The sequence below is a fragment of the Phyllostomus discolor genome, chromosome 2 (assembly GCF_004126475.2).
Source record: "Phyllostomus discolor isolate MPI-MPIP mPhyDis1 chromosome 2, mPhyDis1.pri.v3, whole genome shotgun sequence".
In the NCBI taxonomy this organism is placed as follows: Eukaryota; Metazoa; Chordata; class Mammalia; order Chiroptera; family Phyllostomidae; genus Phyllostomus; species Phyllostomus discolor.
The window spans coordinates 201259724-201281906 of NC_040904.2; the positions used below are offsets into that span (position 1 = coordinate 201259724).

The 22183-nt window shown below is 40.2% G+C and overlaps 2 protein-coding genes across 3 annotated transcripts in view; one reads left to right on the forward strand and one right to left on the reverse strand.

Annotated features, from left to right (window-relative positions):
- UTP20 (UTP20 small subunit processome component) overlaps positions 1–7187 on the forward strand; it is an 88499-nt gene extending 81312 nt beyond the window's left edge. For both annotated transcript variants that reach the window (XM_036019468.1, XM_036019470.1), the window contains exons 55-62: positions 59–190; positions 670–802; positions 2276–2463; positions 3738–3809; positions 4584–4880; positions 5091–5217; positions 6415–6560; positions 6845–7187. In XM_036019468.1, coding sequence (XP_035875361.1) covers positions 59–190; positions 670–802; positions 2276–2463; positions 3738–3809; positions 4584–4880; positions 5091–5217; positions 6415–6560; positions 6845–7000 — 1251 coding nt within the window. In that variant the 3' untranslated portion in view covers positions 7001–7187. The remainder of the gene's footprint in view (positions 1–58; positions 191–669; positions 803–2275; positions 2464–3737; positions 3810–4583; positions 4881–5090; positions 5218–6414; positions 6561–6844) is intronic.
- A 2952-nt stretch (positions 7188–10139) lies between these two features.
- Positions 10140–21167, reverse strand: ARL1 (ADP ribosylation factor like GTPase 1). The gene is made up of 6 exons (XM_028531627.2): positions 20950–21167; positions 18570–18707; positions 16309–16390; positions 15215–15326; positions 11935–12113; positions 10140–11213 (listed from the first exon to the last, which is right to left on the reverse strand). Exons 1-6 carry the CDS (start codon positions 20951–20953, stop codon positions 11183–11185), a joined length of 546 nt encoding a protein of 181 aa, XP_028387428.1. The 5' UTR covers positions 20954–21167; the 3' UTR covers positions 10140–11182.
- Positions 21168–22183: the final 1016 nt, after the last annotated feature.

A 22183-nucleotide genomic window follows, 5' to 3' on the forward strand; every position in this document is an offset into this window, starting at 1 on the left:
CCGGAAACAGCCTCCCACGTCGTGTTGACCTTGTCTTGTGGTGGTTTGTTTTTGGTAGAGGTTAAATAGACAGCTAGCTGCCCTGGTCTGTGGCTTGTTTGCGGAAAGTGAAGGACTCACTTTTGAAAGAAGACTTGGAACTGTTCTCCCTGTGATCGAAAAGGAAATTGATCCTGAAAACTTTGAGGAGGTAAGTTATTTGCTAGCAGCTAGGAAATAAAAGTTTTGCTAATTTTTATAGTTTTGCTTCAGATGGTATGGTGGATAAATTAAATAATGTGTTCAGAAATGCTTTTTTATGTATAAAAGCAAGAATTTAATGCAGTTGGATCTTCTTCATTAAATGAGGGTTAAAGTAAGTTATCTTCCGTAATACGGGGCAGTCAGAGGTTCTCAAGCAGGGTGATTCTGTCCCAAAGGAGTCAGTTAGCAGTTCGGTGGTCCCAGCTGAGGGCAGGAGGCACTCCTGGCGTCCAGCGGGGAGGAGCCGTGGATGTTGCTGAATGCACCACAGCGCCCAGGGCGGCTCCTACCGCAAAGGTTCTCCCAGTCTAAATGTCAGGAGTGCTGAGGTGGAGAAGCCCGGGTGTAGAGTTACATGCTGGAATAAAAGTGTCCATCGGATGCTCTGCAATCGTGTTAACTCGTCTGCATCCATCCTGTCTCTAGATCATGGAAGAGGCTGAAGAAAAAGCTGCAGATCGCCTTCTATTCAGTTTTCTTACACTGATAAGTAAACTCATCAAGGAATGTAACGTTATTCAGTTTACCAAGCCCTCTCAGACTTTGAGTAGAATCTGGAGTGAGTATTATATTTTTCTTTAAATCTAAAAATAAACACGCTAACTGTGATAGAATTATTAAGAGCAGATTTGGCAGATTAGAATATGAATACTTCAGAAAATATATAATGTCAGGGGAAAAGTCCGTGAGAAAGAGACTTAAAGGGCCCTTTCGTATTGATTACAGTGAAAATGTTTCTTTCTGAATATATATACATATATTTATGACTTTGTAAGTAATACATTTTATTTATAAAAGAAAGAATATTAATTATTGGGGAGTATAAGAATGGAAGAAATTTCCAAAGTCCTCCTTGCTACTTGGTGACAATTTGGTATGTATTTCCCTCCAGGCTTTTGGGTTTTTTCCCTTTCTTTTTGAGGTTGTATAACTTCATATAGACTTTTATATCCTGTTTGTACCTAAGTAATCATGTTACTATTAGTATAATGCAGTTAGTAAATATCCCTTTAAATAGCTATAAATCATCCTACATCACTCTGAATGAAAAAGAATATCCCAGAATTTTAAACTTAACGTGTTCAACTTTGATTAGTCAGGAGGAAGTAAACATTAGAATGGATGCTGTAAGTGCCCATATGTCTGAAGAGACCCCATGATCTTAGGAGAAGTCAAACCATTACTAAGTCACTGTATGGCCTCCTCTGGTGTGGCTCCGCTGAGACATGGCCAGGTTATTGCAAAAGTTCATGCACAACCAAAATAAAGCCACGTTCATGAAATACAGCAACCGAGACTAAAACTCAGCTATGACATGATTAGTGCAGAATTTTAATCCTGTTCCCCGACACCACAAGGCTTTCCGTGTTATAAGTGCAGTGTATGGAGAACAGCAGTGCAGCATAACCGCGTGGCTCTGAAAGAGCCATATGTAAGAGGATGAGCTTTGCGGTCAGCGGAGCTGGAGCCCAGGCTCGGTTCTGCCTGTGACCGCTGCCATGGCACGTAGCCCCTCTGAAACATCGATTCCTCGTCTGTAATATGAAATGGAAGTGACGACTCCGGCCTCGCAGGACTGTTGTGAGGTCTGAGAGGTCTGGACCTGGCACACAGGAAGCATCAATAAATGATGCTTTCCTGGAAGCTACTTGGAGCCACCAATTTCAGTAGTTATGAGAAACAAATAACGTGTATTACGTACACACATTAATTTTAATTTAGAAATCGTAAATGTTGGTGCTGTCTTACCGACCTTGAATCGGAAACCAGTTGTTACGGAACTGGTTTTGGGCTCCCTTCTCCCGTGCCCTTGACCGAGTCAGCAGTTGGTTTGCTAGCAGTTTCCAGCGTCCGTGACCTCACTGCGCCCCGGCTACGTGAGAGCATCTGGGAAGCGGGGACTGTGTTATCCGTGTTCAGTTCCCAAATCCGAGTGTGTAATAGGTACTCGAGAAGTACCTAGATTAGTCCTGCTTACCACCAGAGTCCGGAAAGCTGTGAGACAGCTGAGCACGCATTTTGGTTCCCTTAGGTCATGTGCACTCTCACCTGAGACACCCGCACAACTGGGTGTGGCTCACCGCAGCCCAGATTTTTGGATTGCTCTTCGCCTCTTGCCAACCTGAGGAGCTTATTAGAAAACAGAATGTCAAAAAGGCTAAAAAGAAACTCTCAGAACCTGTAGCAGTCAGGTTCCTAACAAGTGACCTTCACCAAAAGGTAAGGTTTCTCTAAAACCTCTTTCTTTCCTTGTGATCATTGTGAGACACTCATTCTGGTTCTTGCAGCCGCCCTGGGGTTGGCCCTTGGGAGAAGCCCTTCCAGCCTGCAGCTTGTTGCACATGGGAATCTACAGGAATATTAGGAGCCAGCGAGGGGTCACCCTGAAGGCCAAGGTTTTATAAAGATAATTTTTAGACTCTCAGTCTAGTCAGACTTTTGCTTTATTTAGCACATTCATTTTTCATTATATGCATAAGCTGTCGACATTGGAAAATAAGATGAATACTGTCTGTCCTGCCTCCTGCAAAACCTTATAACCAAATAAGATCATGTTCCTGAAAATGTTAGGTGGGGACCCTGTTACATCCATCTCTCAGTTCCTAGGGGCTAACACACCACCGGGCTCATAGTGGGAACTCTGCAGGGAGGGTAGGAGGGAAGAAAAAAAAGTACTGGAATGTTGCCAGGTTCTCCTCTAGTAATTCAGGGCTCATGAGCTGTGTCTTGCCAGAGCTTAAAAGTATCCCACTTCCTTTGGTTTAGATGCTTGTGGCAGATAGAAGAGAACTGTTGTATTGGGTTGGCCAAAAAGTACATTTAGTTTTTTCCATGCACTAAAAGATACATTTTTCATTCTCACCAATAACTTTATTAACTTGGATATTTTGAGTATGTTGGCTATCTCCATTGTGGTCTGACATTGACTTTTCTCAATTAGTATCTTGATTTGATCGCTCTCAACTTCAGCTGGTCTCCCTGACCTTGGAGCGTCATCCAGCAAGAGCTCGCCACCACTAAACTTCACAAACCACGTCTGACATGTTTGACCAGTCACAGCACCTTCTCCATACACTGCACAAATCTTTTTTTGCATTTTAGTTGCATTTTTTGAAATACTTTTCTTGAAATAATAAAGCATAATGTGCTGAAAATTGCTTATTTTCTTCCATCTTTAAAATGGCCCCACAAAAATTCACCAATTTTGATGGTTTTTTTTGAATGCCTGCTGATACGACAGCTGTCACAATACAATGAAGCTGTCACAATAAATGAATGAAGGTAAAGACAACTAAGTGCTACTTAGAGCCACCTTATGGAAAAAAACAAATGAACTTTTTGGCCAACCCAGTACAATTTTTGGTCATGGACCTTCCCTCTCCAGATGTATACAAGTGGTCAGAGCAAAATATAGTTTCTTAGCTGTTGTATTATGGCTAGTTACTCAGGGATACCCTGTGTTGTTTGTACTGATGTCCCTTTTCTTTTCACAGATGAAAAGTATCTCCCTAGCCTCCTGCCGTCAGTTGCATTCCAAATTCCTGGATCAATCTCAAGGAGAGCAGGTAAGTACAATATTATAATCTTATCCAGTTAAATAGAAGGGACCTATTCTACCAACATTCTAGGAATGGGCTCACATTTGGTGTTTGGTTTGTTTTGGGGGGCTTTTTTCCTAGTCTGCTTGGGGAATTAAATGAAATACAAACATACACTCAAATACATGTTCAGTTATGCACATATTTCTAATTGACTCTCGGGTCCATTTGGGGTTACTCTTGGCGCCATTTAACATTCCCAGCAAAGATGGTGCAGTGGGAGGCTGTTCATTAAATCTTTTCATCTGTAGTGAGTGACCAGATCTTTGAAGGGCACCGATTATTTTTATATTAAATTACAATACTGAATTTCTTTTCTTAGAATTTAAAGAGAAAGCAAATAATGTTCATACTACTGCATGGTCTGAGAATTGTCTTTCCTCAGCAGAAGACAAATAATTCTGTCACTAAAAAGCTTTATGTGATTTCATGTTGTAAAATTTAATGATAATGTAAAATTAAGTTTAGAGAAGGCATTTATAAATAAGCAGTAAATATAAATAGTTTTGAATAGTCAGTCTACTGCTCGCTCCCTTGTACCTCCTTTCGACAGAGCAGTTGGGCTGGTCGGTGATGCGGGTGCTACGTGGATACAAGCAAGCCCTGACCACGTCTCCTGTGAGTCATTACGGACCAGGCGTAGCAATATAGACTAAGAAATAGGGGCACCAGAAACGAGGTGGATGCTCTGTGTAAAGAGGGATCTCAGCTAGCATACCCAAACTTTTTTTTTTTTTTTAGGTTGTTAAGAATTTGTTGTTTGTAGCCAAAGTCTTATATTTACTGGAACTTAATTCTGGGGATAAGCAAGGTGAGAGGAAAGAAGACTTGGAAGCACAAGCAGCTGTAGGACCTGGGGTAGCCAAAGAGGAGGCAGAGCAAGAGGCCCGTGCGGATGAGAAGAAAGATTCGGATGAAGAACCGAATGAAGAGGGGAAGGAAGAGCACAGCAAGCCAGCCACGCTGCTGTGGTTGATCCAGAAGTTGTCTCGGATCGCAAAACTGGAAGCAGCTTACTCACCTAGAAACCTCTTAAAGGTACGATAAATGTGCAGAGTGACTGAAAGTAGTCATTTTTATTCGAAGTATTTTTAGTGGCGCCAGTGATCCTCCCAAGTCCCTAGGAACTTTTGCATCCAGAACTGCAGCAGTATCTGCCCCAACGTGGACCTTGTTTTGTAAATTAACTGTTTGTGTGGCTGTAAGTGTAAGAGGGACACTTCTGATGAAAACAGTCTGTATTTTCAGAGAACATGCATCTTTAAGTTTCTCGGAGCTGTGGCCATGGACCTTGGAGTAGACAAGGTGAAGCCGTATCTCCCAGCGATCATAGATCCTCTGTTCCGAGAACTGAACAGCACCTATTCGGACCAGGGTAACTGCGGCCTCTCTTCTGAACACTTGCACCTCTCCCTGAGTGCTTGCTTCTTTTCTGTCCTCCCTCCTTGCGGAGTGTAAGAAAAAGAACTTGCTAAACATCGAGATAATTGATAGCAAACAAATAAGGCGTGTTTGTGTTGTATTTCACTACCTTCCCTTATACTTTCTCATGTCTAAGAGTGAATGTTCCTTAAGAGATACTTTACTCCTAAGCATAAATACTCAAAGAAAACTATAAATTGAGGTGGTTCTGAATCTCATAGCGCTATAAACAATAATGAACAATGAAATGTCATTATATTCTCAAGAATTAGAAGGCAAAAGCATGAAATAGTATTTAAACACTTCTTCCTATGTTTTTCTTTCCTGGTGTATTTGGTGCATCAGCCTCACTTATCCTAAAATGCCTATTTTCATACTAGGAAAAGTGGAAATTGGGGGGCTGGAAAGAAAAGGTAAAGTAGATATTACCTTCCTCTCTTCCACAGTTTTAAAATAAAACAATGAAGTGTGTTGGTCCTAAAACCCTGAAAGTTTCCTTCCTCTTTAAAGAGGAAAAAGCAATGGTAAAGGTCAGGTCTGCTTTGATTCTCATCAGCCAACATTTACTGAGCACCTAATATTTGCCAGGCATTGGGGTTCAACAATGAGAAAAGGCCTATTGCCTATTTTCAAGAAACTTGAACAGGTATGCTGAACTCTCCTGAAACTGATGCAAATATCTGTAAGTGATTTGCATTTGGGGGAAAGAAGGCAGGGAAAGATGGGAGAGCATAGCTTTTCATCAGCTTCACAAAGGAATCTTTAATACTCCGCCCTCCCACCCCCAAATGTTATGGACAGAGCTAAGCTTCTGTAACCTGTGAATTAGAGAGGGCCTAGAGAAACACACTTACCTGCCCCCATCTGCAGCGCTGAGCAGATTAACAAAGGTAACCAAAAACATTGCTGTCTCGTTCTCAAAATAAGGTCTTCTGAGCCCGAGTCCACTAGAAGTGGACATCTCTCCTTGTATCCTGGATGAGGTGGTGGCTTGGAGCTGTGTCCAGCACTTCTGGTTCTCATCTCAGACATGTAGGGATTGGTGTCAGATTAGCGCTTAATGTTGAATAAAATCGCGCATGTTGATTTTATATTCAGATATATCCTTTCCTACATCACTGACTCTGATTATTACTTTTTGTGTGATTAGATCCTTCGCTGAAGAATCTATCCCAGGAAATCATAGAATTACTTAAAAAGCTGGTTGGGCTGGAGAGCTTCTCATTAGCCTTTGCATCTGTTCAGAAACAGGCTAGTGAGAAAAGGGCACTCCGGAAGAAGAGAAAGGCTTTAGAGGTGAGTCTGCTGTTAGAAATATGTGACCTGTGTGTTAGGCTTAGTAACTCTTTTTAACTGGGGCTGTGTGCACACATGTGCACCACACCCACCCAGGGAGGAAAGAGGAACTTACCCAAGTGTCTGAGAAGTGGGGGCTTTATCGCCGGGGCTCCAGATGTACTTTAGTGGCCGTGTAAACACTTGTGTTTAGAGGTGAATAAAATGGTCTGTATGTGCATTTGATTTTTATTGGTTTAACATTCACTTTTAAAGTAATAGAAAATTTCTATTCTTTTTTCAAGTTCGTAACTAATCCTGATATTGCTGCCAAGAAGAAGCTGAAGAAACACAAAAATAAAGGTGAAGCAAAGAAAAGGAAGATAGAGCTCCTGCGTCCGGGCTACAAGGCCAAGAGACAAAAGAGCCACAGCCTGAAAGACTTAGCGATGGTGGAGTGACAGTGGAGTGACGTGCTCCCCGAGCGGACAGTGTCTCAGTGTGCCCCAGAGCACGAACTTCTCAGTGTATCTGCCCGTCAGATACCACAGCGGGCTTTGTTATTTAAGCTGAACTTTCTCAGAGATTGTATAGTATATAGTTTAGTATAATTATGCTCTTATTTTTTAATTAAAACATTTCATACTACTACTGTATCTTCACTGTCTAAAAAGCATGTGATACTAGCAATGAAGTTGAAAAAAAGTTTAAAGATGCACTTTAAATAGCAAGACAAAATGTAGAAGTTAGGAGTAAATCGAACAAATGATTTACGATACCGTTCTGGAGGAAACTGTGATACTTCATCAAAGGACATTCAGAAAAATCGGCACAAATAGAGAAGTACAACCAGGCTCACGGACGGGAAGACTCGGTGTCATAAGGTGCTGGTTCTCCCAGGCCGAATCCCACTGGTTAAGTGCATATCCGAGCAAAATCCCCCGAGTTCTCCATATTATCCTAACAAGCTGATTATTCTAAAATTTTTACAGAAGATAAGCTGAACATTGCCATGATGCTCTTAAAAGAGAACAGGATAAGGGGCTTTTCCTGTGAGATATCAAAAGAGATACAAAAAGTGCTATCTGTGAAGGGAGCACGTGGTAAACTCTACTTCACTGACACTGAGGACTTCTTAGGACAAGACGGAACTGGGATACGGTGTATTCTGATAAAGGATCACAGTGAATCTATGAATCAACAAAGATAACACCAAAAAGTGGCAAAAGAGAGAAATAAGCAATGCACAGAAAAAAACAAATGGTCCTTAAACGTTAATGCTCAGCTGACATGTAAGGTTACATACACACCGGTTGGTAAATAGTTACTTCCTTGAGACCCCTAAGTGTACCTCGGCTGCCTGAGTCCCTACACTCAGGATTTCCACCCACACCAGAAATTAAAGGGTCAGTACCTGCATGGGTCCTCCTGCATCAGCTATGTCTAGTAGTTAAATATTTTTAACGACTCCTGTACTTAGCCTCATTAATAATAAGGAAAATTGAAAATTTAACACCAGAATGAAACTCCATTTTGAAAACTTCAGATCGGTCAAGTCGATGACAGCAGTGTTGGCGAGCAGAGCAGAGGGAACTCTCATAACCCACTTTGGAAGGTAATTTGGCATCATCTTGTTCAATCTGTGTTGTCTTCCCTCATTCTGCACTTGCTGTGGAAGCAGTCTTCTTCAGGGCTCAATGCAACGGGGAGGGGGTGGGGAGGAAGAGCCACCTGACATGCCATGCGTTTCACAAACATTTTTTTAATCCTCTTGGTACTCCTCAGAGCTTCCTAAAATTGGTTATTTTACAGATGAGGAAACTGAGACTTGGGTTAAATCATTTACCTAAGGGTGAGCTAGGTTGAAGGTGGCACAATTGAGATGCAAACCCAGGACTGAAAGTCTGTGCTCCTTATAATTATGGGGTTAGAATATTATAGCAGGTGGCATGGGAATCAAATGTTCAAACATTCATAACTTCACCTTTGTTTAAAGGGCATATATTGCTTTTATACCAAAAGCAAAAGTTAATACTAAGGCAAAAATCAGAACAAGTATCTCAGGTATACTGAGCAGTTTTGTTTTAATCAGTATTTACTGAGTGGCTGCTGGTGTGGCTCAGTGGATTGGGTGCAGGCCTGCAAAACAAAGGGCCGCTGGTTTGATTCCTAGTCAGGGCACATACCTGAGTTGTGAGCCAGGTCCCCAGTAAGGTGCACATGAGAAGCAACCACACATTGATGTTTTTCTCCCTCTATTGCCTTCCCTTCCCCTCTATATAAGGAAAATCTTGGCAGGGGAGTGGGGGGAGTTATGGTCCCTGCCCTCGAGCTTATGTTTCCAAAGTTTAAAGTGCATCTCAAGTATCCTGAAAACAGAATTCCACCACTCTCAATTTCTTTTTCAGTGTAATCACATCATAGCGCACCTATTGATGTTATAAAATAGAATGTTAAAGCTCAAACAAATCTTTGATATTACTTGGCCAAGTCTTGTTTTATAGAGCATGGGGAACTGAAAGAGTGGCCATTTGTGCCTAGAACTTGGTTTTTAGTTTTTAAAAATACCAACATGCAGACTCCTGTAATACCTGTATAGTTGCTTCCTACTCAAAAAGAACCTTCTTTATAATTTATACCATATTAAAATAAGCATATACTCTTATACCCCCTCCTAGCCTTTGTGATAAACCAGAGACATCAGGATCATCCAAGGTCAGCCCTTGGCTACAGCTTCATGGGTCTTCCTCAGAGTTCAAGACCGCAAGGCCCCAGTGCCAGACAGCACCTGCCAGCCAGGGCCTCACTTCCCCATCCTTGTGTTCTCACGGTGATTCTGAACTTCTCCACTTGGCACTGACAGCAAATTAGGACCAAGTGCTGGGGAATAAGAAGACTAAGTCCCACAGGCAAAACGAGAAAGCCACATTCACTTGAGCTGAGAAAATGACCACAGGTGTAAGGGAAGGAGGCCAGAGGCCAACATCTGATGGGACAGTGTTGGGGTCAGGAGAATGAACCTCGTGTTTCTGAAACAAGGTGCACAATGGTGTTAAGCTCACTTTACCAGCATCTGATTTTTTTAAATGCTAGCTGTTCAACTTAAAAAAAAAAATGAGAAAATGGCCGTGGCTGACGTGGCTCAATGGATTGAGTGCTGGTCTGCAAACCAAAGGGTCGCCAGTTCAATTCCCAGTCAGGGCACATGCCTGGGTGGCAGGCCAGGTCCCCAGCTGGGGATGTGTGAGAGGCAACCAACTGATGTTTCTCTCCCTCTCTTTCTCCTTCCCTTCCCCTCTCCCTAAAAATAAATAAGATCTTTTTTAAAAATTAAAGAATTAAAAAATTTCTCCCATTTTTAGTGATTACTGAGGGCTGTATCTACTTGTCACACTGCAGCCAGTCCCGCCTGTGGGTAGCTAGGCAGTCTGAAAAGCTCCTTCGAACATAAATTTTTGATAGCCTAGTGGTAAACCTAATTTTTAAAACCAAGAATGCTTAATTTCTCCCTGTAAAACCAACATGATTTTGACTTCACCAAACTTACATGTCCAATAAAAAGTAGATAAAAGGAATGAAAGACAGTAAAGACATCTTTCACAATGCTTCTTAAAATACATCTTTTTTATTTCCTTCAGTGCGTATTTTTTCTTTAATGTGTTGTGAATTCATCAAATATAACCACTTAGGATTGCTTCTGCTACCTCTACTAGTATGGACAAATAAATTTACAGACATTATTTTGAATGTACAGCGTCTCCTTCAGTTAGCATAATTTTACTTAAGGAGTTATGTCATCTGTGTTGCACAGATGACATTTCAGCAACTTAAGGTGTAGTTCACGGGACCAGCTTCTGACCCTGACCCTGAAGTCTCATCCTGAGCTCTGCTCCCAGCCTACGAGCAGTCGGGCAAGCCAGCCTAGCAAGCCGAGATGCCGCACGTCCCTCAACGTTACTTTACAACCCGTCCTGCCTACATCACAGGGTTCCCGCACAAACTGACTAGGTCAGGATACGTAAAACCTTTTCAACAACTATATAAAGTACTATAAAATGATAATTACAGACGAGTCAGTGAAGTTAACCACCAAAATAATTATTTCAACTTCATGCCTATAACCAAAAGCTTTTAAATGGAACAGCTTAAATAAAGTGGTCATTTAAGTAAATGAAAACTATATTGCCCACACTACATTCCTATACTACTCTATTGAGTCTAACTTTTGGAAAAACTTAATTCATTTTAGAGGAAAAATATCTTAGCTACGATATTTATTAGTGTTTATACAAACAATCTGTAACCACTAATTCAAAAATAGGGTTTTTTCCCTCAATTAGAGCACATTCTTTAAATAGGACTGTGTTTGAATAAGAATTCCACACAAATAGAATATATACCCTTAACACAAGAAAGGAAGGACTATTTTACATTACACAGACCAGATATTCAGCTGGTTCGATCACGATGGGTACCCTTCCAACCAAATACTTATTTTTCATATTTATTACAAATGCTGTGGTCAGTTCAGTATATGCCAACAATCACACACAGTTCTAGCATTTAGTAGTGTGAAGCACACCAGCTGTTTCCATAGGGATACGTGATACGGTCTTCATTTCAGGGGCGCAGAAGTGATTGAATTACTGTCTGCTTTTTAATGTTTCAACTAACCTGTGAAGAGAAAATAAATGGTTTCATAAAATTAACTTCAAACTTTCAGGTATAGAGTATGACCATTTATAAACTTTAAAATGGAGGTGAATTCCAAAGCACTTTAGATGATGAAGGCTGAGATAGTTATATTAGAAAATGATGTTATAGACTCAACTTCAAAGAGGGTCTTTCAGTATTCACTTTGTCTATGCTTTGAATGAATAATCCAAAACACCAAGTATCTACTTTCCAGGCTGCTACTTCTACAGCCAGTCAATTCAGTGATGAAAACTAGTCTCTGTCCTCAAGAAGCTGACACATCTAACAAGGAGATGCACAAGTCAATCACAGGACAGTGTAACAAGTGCTACACCACTGATCTGTGCAAGAACATCCACGTGTGTGGCAGGCAGTGGGCATGAGACACATCAGGGACGACTCTTGAAGAGGACAGCCTTAACCCAAGTCCCGAAGGGTAAAGAATTAGAGGGCAAAGTGAGGCAGGAAAAAGACGAGAGTGGCAGAAAGTTGGCTTATCTAACTGATCAGGTAGGTGTTGAAATAAAAGCCGATGCACATTAAGAAAAGTGGAAGGTAAGGCTGGAGGAACTTAACGTGGTAAGCTGCTAAGTAATTTAAATTTCATCTTTAGGACAAAAGGGGAAGTTACACGTGTACACAGCTGCACACATACAACACACACATATGCACAGGTGGATTCTGGAAACATGATGCTTACCATTCCATTGCCTCATCAAGGCCAGTGCCTTTGGTTGCTGAAGTTTTGAATATCTGCCATTTTCGGTCCTTCAAGGCAGGTAGTCCCAGTGCATTTGCCATCTCTGAGGGGGTCATGGCCTGTTCCATGTCCTGCTTATTTGCAAACACCACCAAAATGGCTTTTCTCAGCTCTTCTTCCTAAATTAAACAGAAGATATTTAATTTCCTTTAATCAGTGTGCTCACTTGAGTTTAGAAAGACATGCCAAAAATTTTAAAAGTACACTTCCTAATTATTAATATGTAATGACCAGTATAAATGATTTGAAGTTACAGAGAAATATGAAGAAAAGAAGCTTCACCCATAATCCGACCTCCCAAACATGATCACTGTTAAAATTTTGGGTATTTTTTTACTGCTTTGTAATTCAGGTATTTACAGTTTACTTAACAGATAGATTTATACACTTAATCACATTTACATATAGTTCCATACCTTGCTCTATGAAGTTTATTTAAACTAAACATTAAATTGTGGATGATTTTCCAAACAATCAAATTTTTTAGAAAGTTAAATATACTCTATACTATAATTACATGTACCATAAACTGTATCTTTTCCAGTATTAAACTCTTTTTAGATTCTTTTCATTTAATTATTAGAGAAACCCAAGTGACCCAAGTCATTATATAAAAGTCTTTGTATAAATCTCGATTTCTTTAACATAATTGTCTAAAAATGGAATCAAAGTATGAAATGTTTCCAGTGTCTTCTTACATGTATAAACAAACTGCTTTCCAGAAAAGCTGTAATGTTTTGACTCCACCCACAGTATATGACAGTGCCTATCTGTAATTCAGCCTTGGTACAACTGGAAATTATGTATTTTTCCAGACACAGCAACTCATTATATGATTATTGGGGTATTAAAAATATAAATGTTATCAGCAATACATTTTTCTCCTGTGAACTGTGGGTCGATGCCTTATGCTCACTTACCCGATGAGTGGCAGAGGCCAGTATGATTAAAACCACCGATCCTCAGGCTCCGGCTGTAAAACACTGTCCCAGTTCCCTGTCTCACTTTAGCTCCCATTATCTGGCCGATGAGCTTTGGGGCATTTTTATATGTATTACTAGAATTAAATCTCTCTCTTCTTTTGTAATTCCTTCCAACCCTTTGATTTAGAAAGCCCTTTCTTAGCCAGAAACTTTATACATATTTACTTATATATTGTTATAACAACCATTTTACACTTAATTTTCTATACCATTTAGAATTTATTTTTGTGTACAAAGAAGGTAAAATAACATAATTATGTATAAGTTTTTTTTTTCATTTAATCCTCACCCCAGGATATGTTTATTGATTTGGGAGAAAGAGGGGAGTAGGGGGGAGAGAGAGAGAGAAACATCAACATTGTGACGTGGGAAAGAAACATCGACTGGCTGCCTCCCATCCGCGCCCTGACTGAGTATCGAACATGCAACCCTCCAGGCACTCCAACCAACTGAGCCACTCCACCAGGGCCATGTCAATAAGTTTTGATGTAATAGTCCTGACTCATACTTTACCTGTACTTTATATTACATAATAAATATGTGTTGATTGAATCAATTAAAAGTTAATTGCTAAAGAATAATTTTTAGTTCTTAGTCCATATTTATGCAAGTGAAATCCTAACAAAAATAACCTACCAACAATCTAGCACAACTTGAGAATCGTAAAACTGACATTAATAATCCATTTCTTTTAAGCAAAACTTTATATGATAAAAATGCACTATACCATGTGAATTACATCTAAACAAAGCTTTTATTTTTTAAAACCCACCATACCCAAAGCAATTAAATATCCCATAAAATTCCTTATACTTGAATTTGGTCTAAGAAACTCTTATGATAAATACTACATGATTGTGTTTAAAAAAAATCCAAAGTTCAGTGACTTGCAAGTCATTAACAAGTCAGACATCCAAAGTATTCTGAGAATATTTCTACTAGGGAAATCAAGTGGCCTAGAACATTTGATGACTACATAATTCATAATCATAATTTTGGTGAGAAAAAAACTGAATTTTCATGAGCATAGGCAATTTCATTATTAAGTTAATCATTAATACATTTGAAAAGTTTATTTAACAAGTGGAGGTTTTTTTAACTTTAAATTGATTATTTAATGCAGCCTCTGAATTCAGTCAGCCAATAATCTTTTTTTAATAAAGAGATACTTATTCTTTTTTTATTTTTAAAGATTTTATTTATTTATTTTATTTATTTATTTTTAGAGAGGGAAGGGAAGGAGAAAGAAAGAGAGAAGCATCAATGTGGGGTTGCTAGGGGTCACGGCCTGCAACCCAGGCATGTACCCTGACTGGGAATCGAACCTGCGACACTTTGGTTCGCAGCACGTGCTCAACCAATAAATAATCTTACGAATCTCAGCGAATGCAATGTATGGAGTTCTTAAGTGCTGTACACTATTCCACATACAAGGGATATTAGGGTAAATTTGAAGAACTTACATTTTAGGGTGCAAGATATATATAAGCAAACAAAAAATATTTTTAAATAATGGAAAGAAATGATAAATGGTACAAAGAACAAAGTAGAATAAGGGATCAGAAAATAACAGAGTCCTCTCTGGGGCAGGAACATGGATGATGAAATACATCAGTAAGATAGTCATACAAAGGTTTGGGGGGTGGAGGAGAGCATTCCACGCAGGGTGAGCAAATGCAAAAGACCCTAAGCCCGGTGTCGCGTGTGAAGCTGGGTGCATTCAAAGAACAGGAAGGTCAGTGTGGCTGAGGCACAGGGAAGAGTAAAGAATGATAAAGCTGGGAAAGATGAGCGGGGACCAGAATTATGCCAGAAATCCAGAAATCCATTTCTCTTAACTTTAACAGTTCTGTAGCAAACAAACATGCTTATTATTTATACCCATATCTGTGTGCATCAACTAATTTATGGAACCAGAAATACATTTTTCTTAAAAATCACTTCATAGGAGTCACAGAATAAATAGTTCAGTTTTAAAAATATTCCATTCTGAACTTCCTGGGAATCAAGGATTCTCATTTAAAGAAAGTCCCAAGGCTGGATATTTTTTTGTCTGTGATCATCTATCCAGCAGTGTTTCTGGAATAGGAAGTAATACACATAAAAGAAAATAATAATAAAAGCATGGTGGGAAATATCCCTACTTTCCTTTTAATGATTCCCGCATGTAATAATAATAAGTGAAAACAGCAAGCAACTGTAAATGATTTCCCCACATCTCTGTAAGATTTTCTTACCTCCAACATGGCAACTAACTCTGATTTGGAAATGCCAATTCGGTCTCGGTCACAACTGTCTACTACATAAATCACTGCATCTGTGTTTGAGTAATAGCATCTCCAGTATGGCCTAGAGAAAATTCAGAAAGAGAGAATATATTATTATTAGAAAAAAAGAAACTGTTATGTTCATTTATACACTAGGATTTGGCAATGATGGTGGGGGTTACGTGCCAATCCTGCCCCACCCATGTTAGAATCAATGCCATAATGAGGCATTGCTTCTAATCGATCTATGTATCATATCCCTCAGACATGGCAGTGGAAAGAATGTTGATAAACATTAAATCACAGGACCAAGGAATTCAGACTTTAGGCTGAGAGAATATATTCAAAACCTATTAAACCACTAAATGTACAGACAAAAAAGTTGTACTCAACCTAATCATTACATCTTTAAATCTCTAAGAACTCTTTAAGAGGAATGGGTTCTTTTAAAAAATTGTTTAATGACTTTATATAATAATAGGCATTAAACTGTTCACTAAAGATACCAAGAAGTAGAATGGCTAAAGCTAGAACCAGACTCGAAAGTGGTTCAAGGAATAATACAAGTTAAAGGGAAGCAGGACGTTTGGGAAACGCACTGCTATTCTTTTAATATGACACCACAGTGAGCAACCACTGACGGTCACCGGAATAGTCACCGTTGCTGGGTCAAGCACAGAGTGCCGGGGTGGGGTGGAAGACCTGAGCTCCAGAGGGCATCTGTGTTCACATCAGCCCAAAGCAGTGGCTCTGGGAGGTATTTTTAGGAAATGTAGAATAGTCTGTCTCACAGAGGAAAGGGACAAGAACTAAATGGAGGACTCTTTTAGTAAAAAATTAGATCTCGAAATTCTTATGAAAATATTTTTTATGAAGTGGTAACTGAAAAACTGGTTTCCTTAAGATTATAATTCAGTGGAAAGAAGAGGCGGTTTTACCTCGTTTTAAACTAAGTGGCTTCCATTTAAATGACAACAGAAGATATATTTTGGTTTATTGCTGTTAACCCTACAAGAGCCAATCAACATTACATACCACAAAATAATCTGGTCTTTGTACCATACCTGATACTGGTCTGCCCTCCTAAATCCCAGACTTGGAATTTAAGGTTCTTGTATGTTACTGTCTCGACATTGAATCCAATAGCTGAAAGATAAGTCAGTGGTTTATGCAGACACTAATGCATTCTACCTTCAAAGTACCCAGGCTAATGGAGTTCCCACAACAAAGGGCAACTGTTGAATTACATTATTGGTTGAGATATGATTCCATTTAAGACAAGACAGTGTGCTATGCTACACACACACAATCAATTACCAAGATGAGCACCACCCTCAGATTATATAAGAATCCCCAGTTACCTCTGCAAATATATAATTCTTAGCTCAATGGAAATTCTATTATGTTCAACTCCTGTAATACAGAACTAGCATATAGAAGTGTTCAGGAAGTTATATTTAAAAAGAACAGCTGCAGGCATATTATGAAAATCTGAATTGTGGTAGGTGGCAAACAAACAGGGAGCAAAACCAAGAAAGCCTGGACTTAAATTTCAGTGGGCAAGGACATGGCAACGGCTGTATACTGCTTTATGGAAGCTGGGCTCTCTGAGGCTGGCAACCTCAGAGACCCCCTGCGGACTTGCTCAAGCACTCATCTGTAGTAAAGTCACTGCTCCATGGTCAAAGGGAGGTGTCCCATCCCTTTTCCCTGCCATTTTTCTTAGGGGAAGCCCTGGTACCACTCAGCTAAGGCAGGATGCAACTGTTTTCGTGGAAAGGAGTCTAAGGGGAAGTGCAGAGGATGCTAAAAAAGAACAAACTTAGGAGTTATATATACAAAGTTTACTAAGATTTTACAAGCTTATGAAATCACATTACAAACTGATAGCTGTAACTAAACAATTTTTATTTTAGATTTAAGTTTATATTGGTAAATGATTCATAAGCATATGTGGCAAGTATGCCTTTTACAACCAAAAACATAACTATAACGTAAGAAATTAGAGTGAAAAACTAAAAAGCACGTTCGTAACATCTCCCACAAATTAGGTGGGAGTGTCATCGCCACTGCCACCAACATTAGGAACACAGCTTACGTGCCAAGGAGTGTCAATCAGCATTCCCTGAAAAGCCACCCACCAGACCATGTGCACTGCAGGTAAGATGACCAACACGCAGACACAGCAGTCATACCCAATTTTGAGAAGCAAAAACCAAGGGGACCGAAATTTATTGAAAGTAGCAAAAAGAAATAGAAGATGCCATAGAGTTTTAAAAGTTCTTTCATAAAAACTAGCTGCCTTCTTGTAATCTGGAAATTTAACTACTACTAAACACAGATATACCTTCAATGACAGAGTAACTTTAAAGGCATAATTTAAACACTCAAACAAACTTGATCAACACCAGAACTTAGTTGAAATGTATTAATCTATAAGGAAATTCAGGTCAACAAATGAAAAAAAGTATAAATAACAGGACAGTTTTCTTATGGAGTCAAACAGGACTACTTGGGAATATTTTTCAAGATATCAACAAATAATTTATTTTTTTAAGATTTTATTTATTTTTAGAGAGAGGGTAAGGGAGAGAGAAAGAGAGAGAAATATCAACGTGTGGTTGCCTCTCATGTGCCCCTCACTAAGGACCCAGCCCACAACCCAGGCATGTGCTCTGACTGGGAATGGAACCAGCAATCCCTCATTTCGAGGGCTGGCATTCAATCCACTGAGCCACACCCACCAGAACAATCAACAACTAATTGAAAGTTGAGACGTTTCTTCTCTTGATATTTTTAGGTCTAAGATTAATTCAACACTCAGACTTTTCAACTCAGATTTTACAACTAATCAATACAATTACTTAAGAGAAACTAATATTAATTAAAATACACAGTAACAAATATAAGGAGAAAAATCACTCCATAGGTAGTATCACTTAAAATCTATATAATTTTTTTAAAGAGGTCTACCAAGTATTTGATACACTTTACATATTTCCCCACTCAAAACCAGTGGATATTTGTTATCTTCATTTTATCAATAAAGAGATTGGCTCTCAATGAGATTAAGTGGCTTGAGTTCACTCAAGCAATTTTTAAAACAGCTCTAAAGGGCAAAATCTAATTGTGCCCAAAGGTCTATATAGTACACCAAACTGCTCAGTTACAGGAAAAAAAAATGCATTATCAATACCATGCTCATAATGGAAGTTTACCATCATTTACAACCCTTATAATTACTTTACTATGTGTATTATTAATTCAGAAATACAGTTCTGTTAGATGGCAAACAGCCCCTACAATTTATCATACCAACACTTACTAGGAATGGTAGTAACGACTTCTCCAACCTGTAATCTGTACAAAATCGTAGTTTTTCCTGCTCCATCTAATCCCAAAATTAAAATCCTCATTTCCCGGGTTCCAAACAGACTTGAAAATATACTTGAGAAAAAGCCACCTTAAAAATAATAAAAGCAAAAAAATGTATTAAATATCATCTTATGAACTAGGTCCACGAAACATTTAATCTTGCCCTTTGACAGCTACACCAAATTAAATATTACATCACTTTCCTCAATTCATAGATGAATATTTTCATCCTCCATTGAAATATATTATTCAACATCAAATAAGTAATTACTAATAGCATGTCCCAGATAATATATCAGGCAAGCACAGAAGATACACTAAAAATAAGAGAAAGATGACCACTTATGCCCTTATGGAGCTCACTTTCTGGTCAAGAGAATGAGTGTGTTGGCATGACCCCCCTACTACCTTTAAAAACCAGAGGGCGAGTCCGAATGACAGTGGGACAAGGAGACCCTCGCACACGAAAAGCAACTACTGTGGCCTCATAGCAGCAGTGCCATCATAACCACCTTCAATCACTAAGATTTCTATTAGCAAACCAGCACAAGAGATTGAGACACAGAAGCCCTGAATACTTGATAGAAAAATCATTAAAAATTAACAAAACTACATTCAATGCATCATGAAATATTTCCAGAAGGCTTCCTATATACAAGGTATGGTGTAATACAAAAGCACTTATCAGCAGAGAGGATTGTGGTTACCAGCTGTGGCTGAGTCAGGGAAAGGGAAGGATGTACAAACTTTTGTTATAAAGTGAATAGTTCTGGAGATCGAATGTACTGCATGGCGACTATAGTTAATAATAATATAGTGTACACTTGGACTTTGTTAAGAAAGCTCTCTAGAGGTTCTCAGTGCACACACACACACAAAAGATAACTGTGTGAAGTAATGGATGTGTTAATTTGATTGTGGTAATTATTTCACAAGGTATACATATATCAAAAAATATCTCGCACATCTGAAATACATACAATTTTTATTTGTCAATCATATAACAGCAAAGATGGAAAGAATTAAAATTAAAAAAACATTATTGGGGGTGGGGGCTGGGTGGAGGTGGGCAAAGGGGCAGGGGAATGGGGACATCTGTAATAGTGTCAACAATAAAAATAAAGTAAAAAAAAACTTTAAAAAAACTATTCTTTATCTCAGCAGGGGCTCTTAGGTATGGATTGTGTTCAAGAAAACCTCTAAGGAAAATGGAAATTTAGAGTCTTTGTTATTCTTTTTACAACAAAAGAAGCTTAACTTTTTTTTATATGATTACCAAAAAAAAAAAAAAGCACCTTGGCTTGATTCCTTTCCACCAAAAACATGAGACTGAAAGGTATGCTGAACAATATATAAAAGTTGAAGACAGAAGTGATGCCACTAACAATACACGGTTGTTTGACAAAGAAATGACACGGTTAAGAGCTGGATCAGTGAACACACCATGGGCTCGATAACCTTGGGAAAGTGTAATAGAAGGGGTGGGACTTGGCAAAGTCCTTTCCATCTCTTACAGGCTTAAAAAAAAAAAAAGGCGGAAGAGCAAAACTGAAGGTGGCTCTGGAAAAAGACAGGAAAGTGCGTGTGATGTTCCAGAGCAGGAAGTAAAATCCCCAGAAAACCGTGGAGGGATTTAAGTAAGCTAAAGAATTTCCATCTTCATTTACAGAATCGTAAACAAGGTACAGAATGTGTACTTCCCTTCTGGACTCCAGCAGGGAAGGAGGCTTTCCCGGACGCTTGTGATGACCACGTCATTCTCTCAACTGGCACTTCAGAACTTGAGATTAAAATTTCATTTACTAACCAATACTACCCTCCCCATTTCCTTCTCCATCTTACTCTATTCTCTACTGGAAAAGCTACAGATAAGCAGACAACTGCCAAATTGGCTGCAACACCAAATTACGAGCAACATCTCCCTTTGGATTTTTTAAACGGATGCAGTCAGCGACCAGAGAGAGAACCAAGCTTCCACTATGGGGTCAGATCTCATCTTTTACCCAAGAACCCTCATGGCCAAGCTGTGCAAGACCGACTATGCCCAGCAAGTCCACCTAGGGCCGGCGAGGAGGTGAGGGAAAGTTCGTGGTCGAGGGCAAGACTTGGGGTTGGGCTCCCAGGGCGCAGTGCTGCTCGGCCTCGCGCGGCCCCCACCCCGACACCGCTGGGACGTAGAGAAACGAGCCGGGGCGGCCGTTCCAGGCAGGGTCCACCCCGACAGCTGCAACGCCAAGGTGGGCGAAGTCTTCAGCGACCCTCTCCGACCCCCGCCTCGGCCGCAGCCACCTGAAGCGCGCCAGAGCGCCAGTCTCTCCCAGATCTCTCACCCATGGTGAACCGCCTGTCCGCCCTCGTCGATCGTCAGAGACAGGCCTCGGCAGCGACTCCTACTCGAGTCCCGGCGCCGCCACCTCCGCTCGCTTCGGCCTCCGGCTCGGGCTCGGAGGCGGTTTCCTAGGAAGCCCGCTCCGCCAGTAACTTCCACGTCTGCCACCCGGCGTGGGCGGGAGCCAGCGGCCACCGCGGCTGCGCGCCGGGGCTGCGTGGCCTGTGCGTCCGCGTCGTCGCTTTCGACGCAAGTTCGCTGCAAGCTGTGTTTGTAGGTACTGTGAAAGCCAGAAGAGGGAGAAAAAAAAAAAGTCAAGAATCCCCAGTGTGTCCTACTTCTACTTTCTTGGACGGGAAGGGCTTCCGAGATTTCATTTTAAATTCTAACACCAAAAAGTGGCGAATCCGCTAACCAGGAAGGCAAGTTGGGCTTCGATAAGCTGCCAGACTGGACGCGGGCGCAGTATGCGGTTTCGGAGGAGTTGCTAGTACTGAAGCGCACTGCGTGGGGGGTGATTCAAGTTGGCCTGGGTGCTTTTTCCGACAAGGCAATAGCACTACGTAATAATAATAGGAAGACCCCCTCCTCCCCCAATGTGCATCAGCCTTACACTTAAGGCTGCTAACTGGATATTTTTGGCGTCGCACTGGTCTGCAGGGTCAGCGTTAGAAGCCCTGTCCCCTTTATTCTACCTGACTATGCACCTGACCACCTTTCCGTGATTTGTAGTGTGGAACGGCTGGTCCAGGTTATGGGAATTAGGGGCGGAGACCTGCTTCTTTTAGGGGCGTGGGCTGGGAGTAATGTAGGTCTTGGCAGTGAGGTGTGTGGGAGGAAGGCAGCAATGCTTGGAAAGTGGGGGAGACGGGATTCTCATAGACTCATTGATTTTTTTTTTAGAAAGGTTGAGCGTGCCTCTTGAAAATTCGTAAAGACAAAAAAAAAAAAAAAACACTAAGTTGCCTAGCTGCTCATCCTGAAGTTCTCCCTAGAAGTAACTATTGTTAACACTTTCTTGGGTCTCCTTCCTAATATAATCTTTACATATTATGTATTTATTTCAAATAGAGATTTTCGTCCATTCCACAGAACTTTATGGGCTGCCTCTGTTGATTTGACTTCAGTTTTCAGACTGCTCCAGCTATCTAAACATGGAACTAGATTTGCTGGTGGCTCTTGGCTCCCCTTCTGCTCCCAAATCATAAGTTCGCAGGAATTTTTCTTGAAAGGAA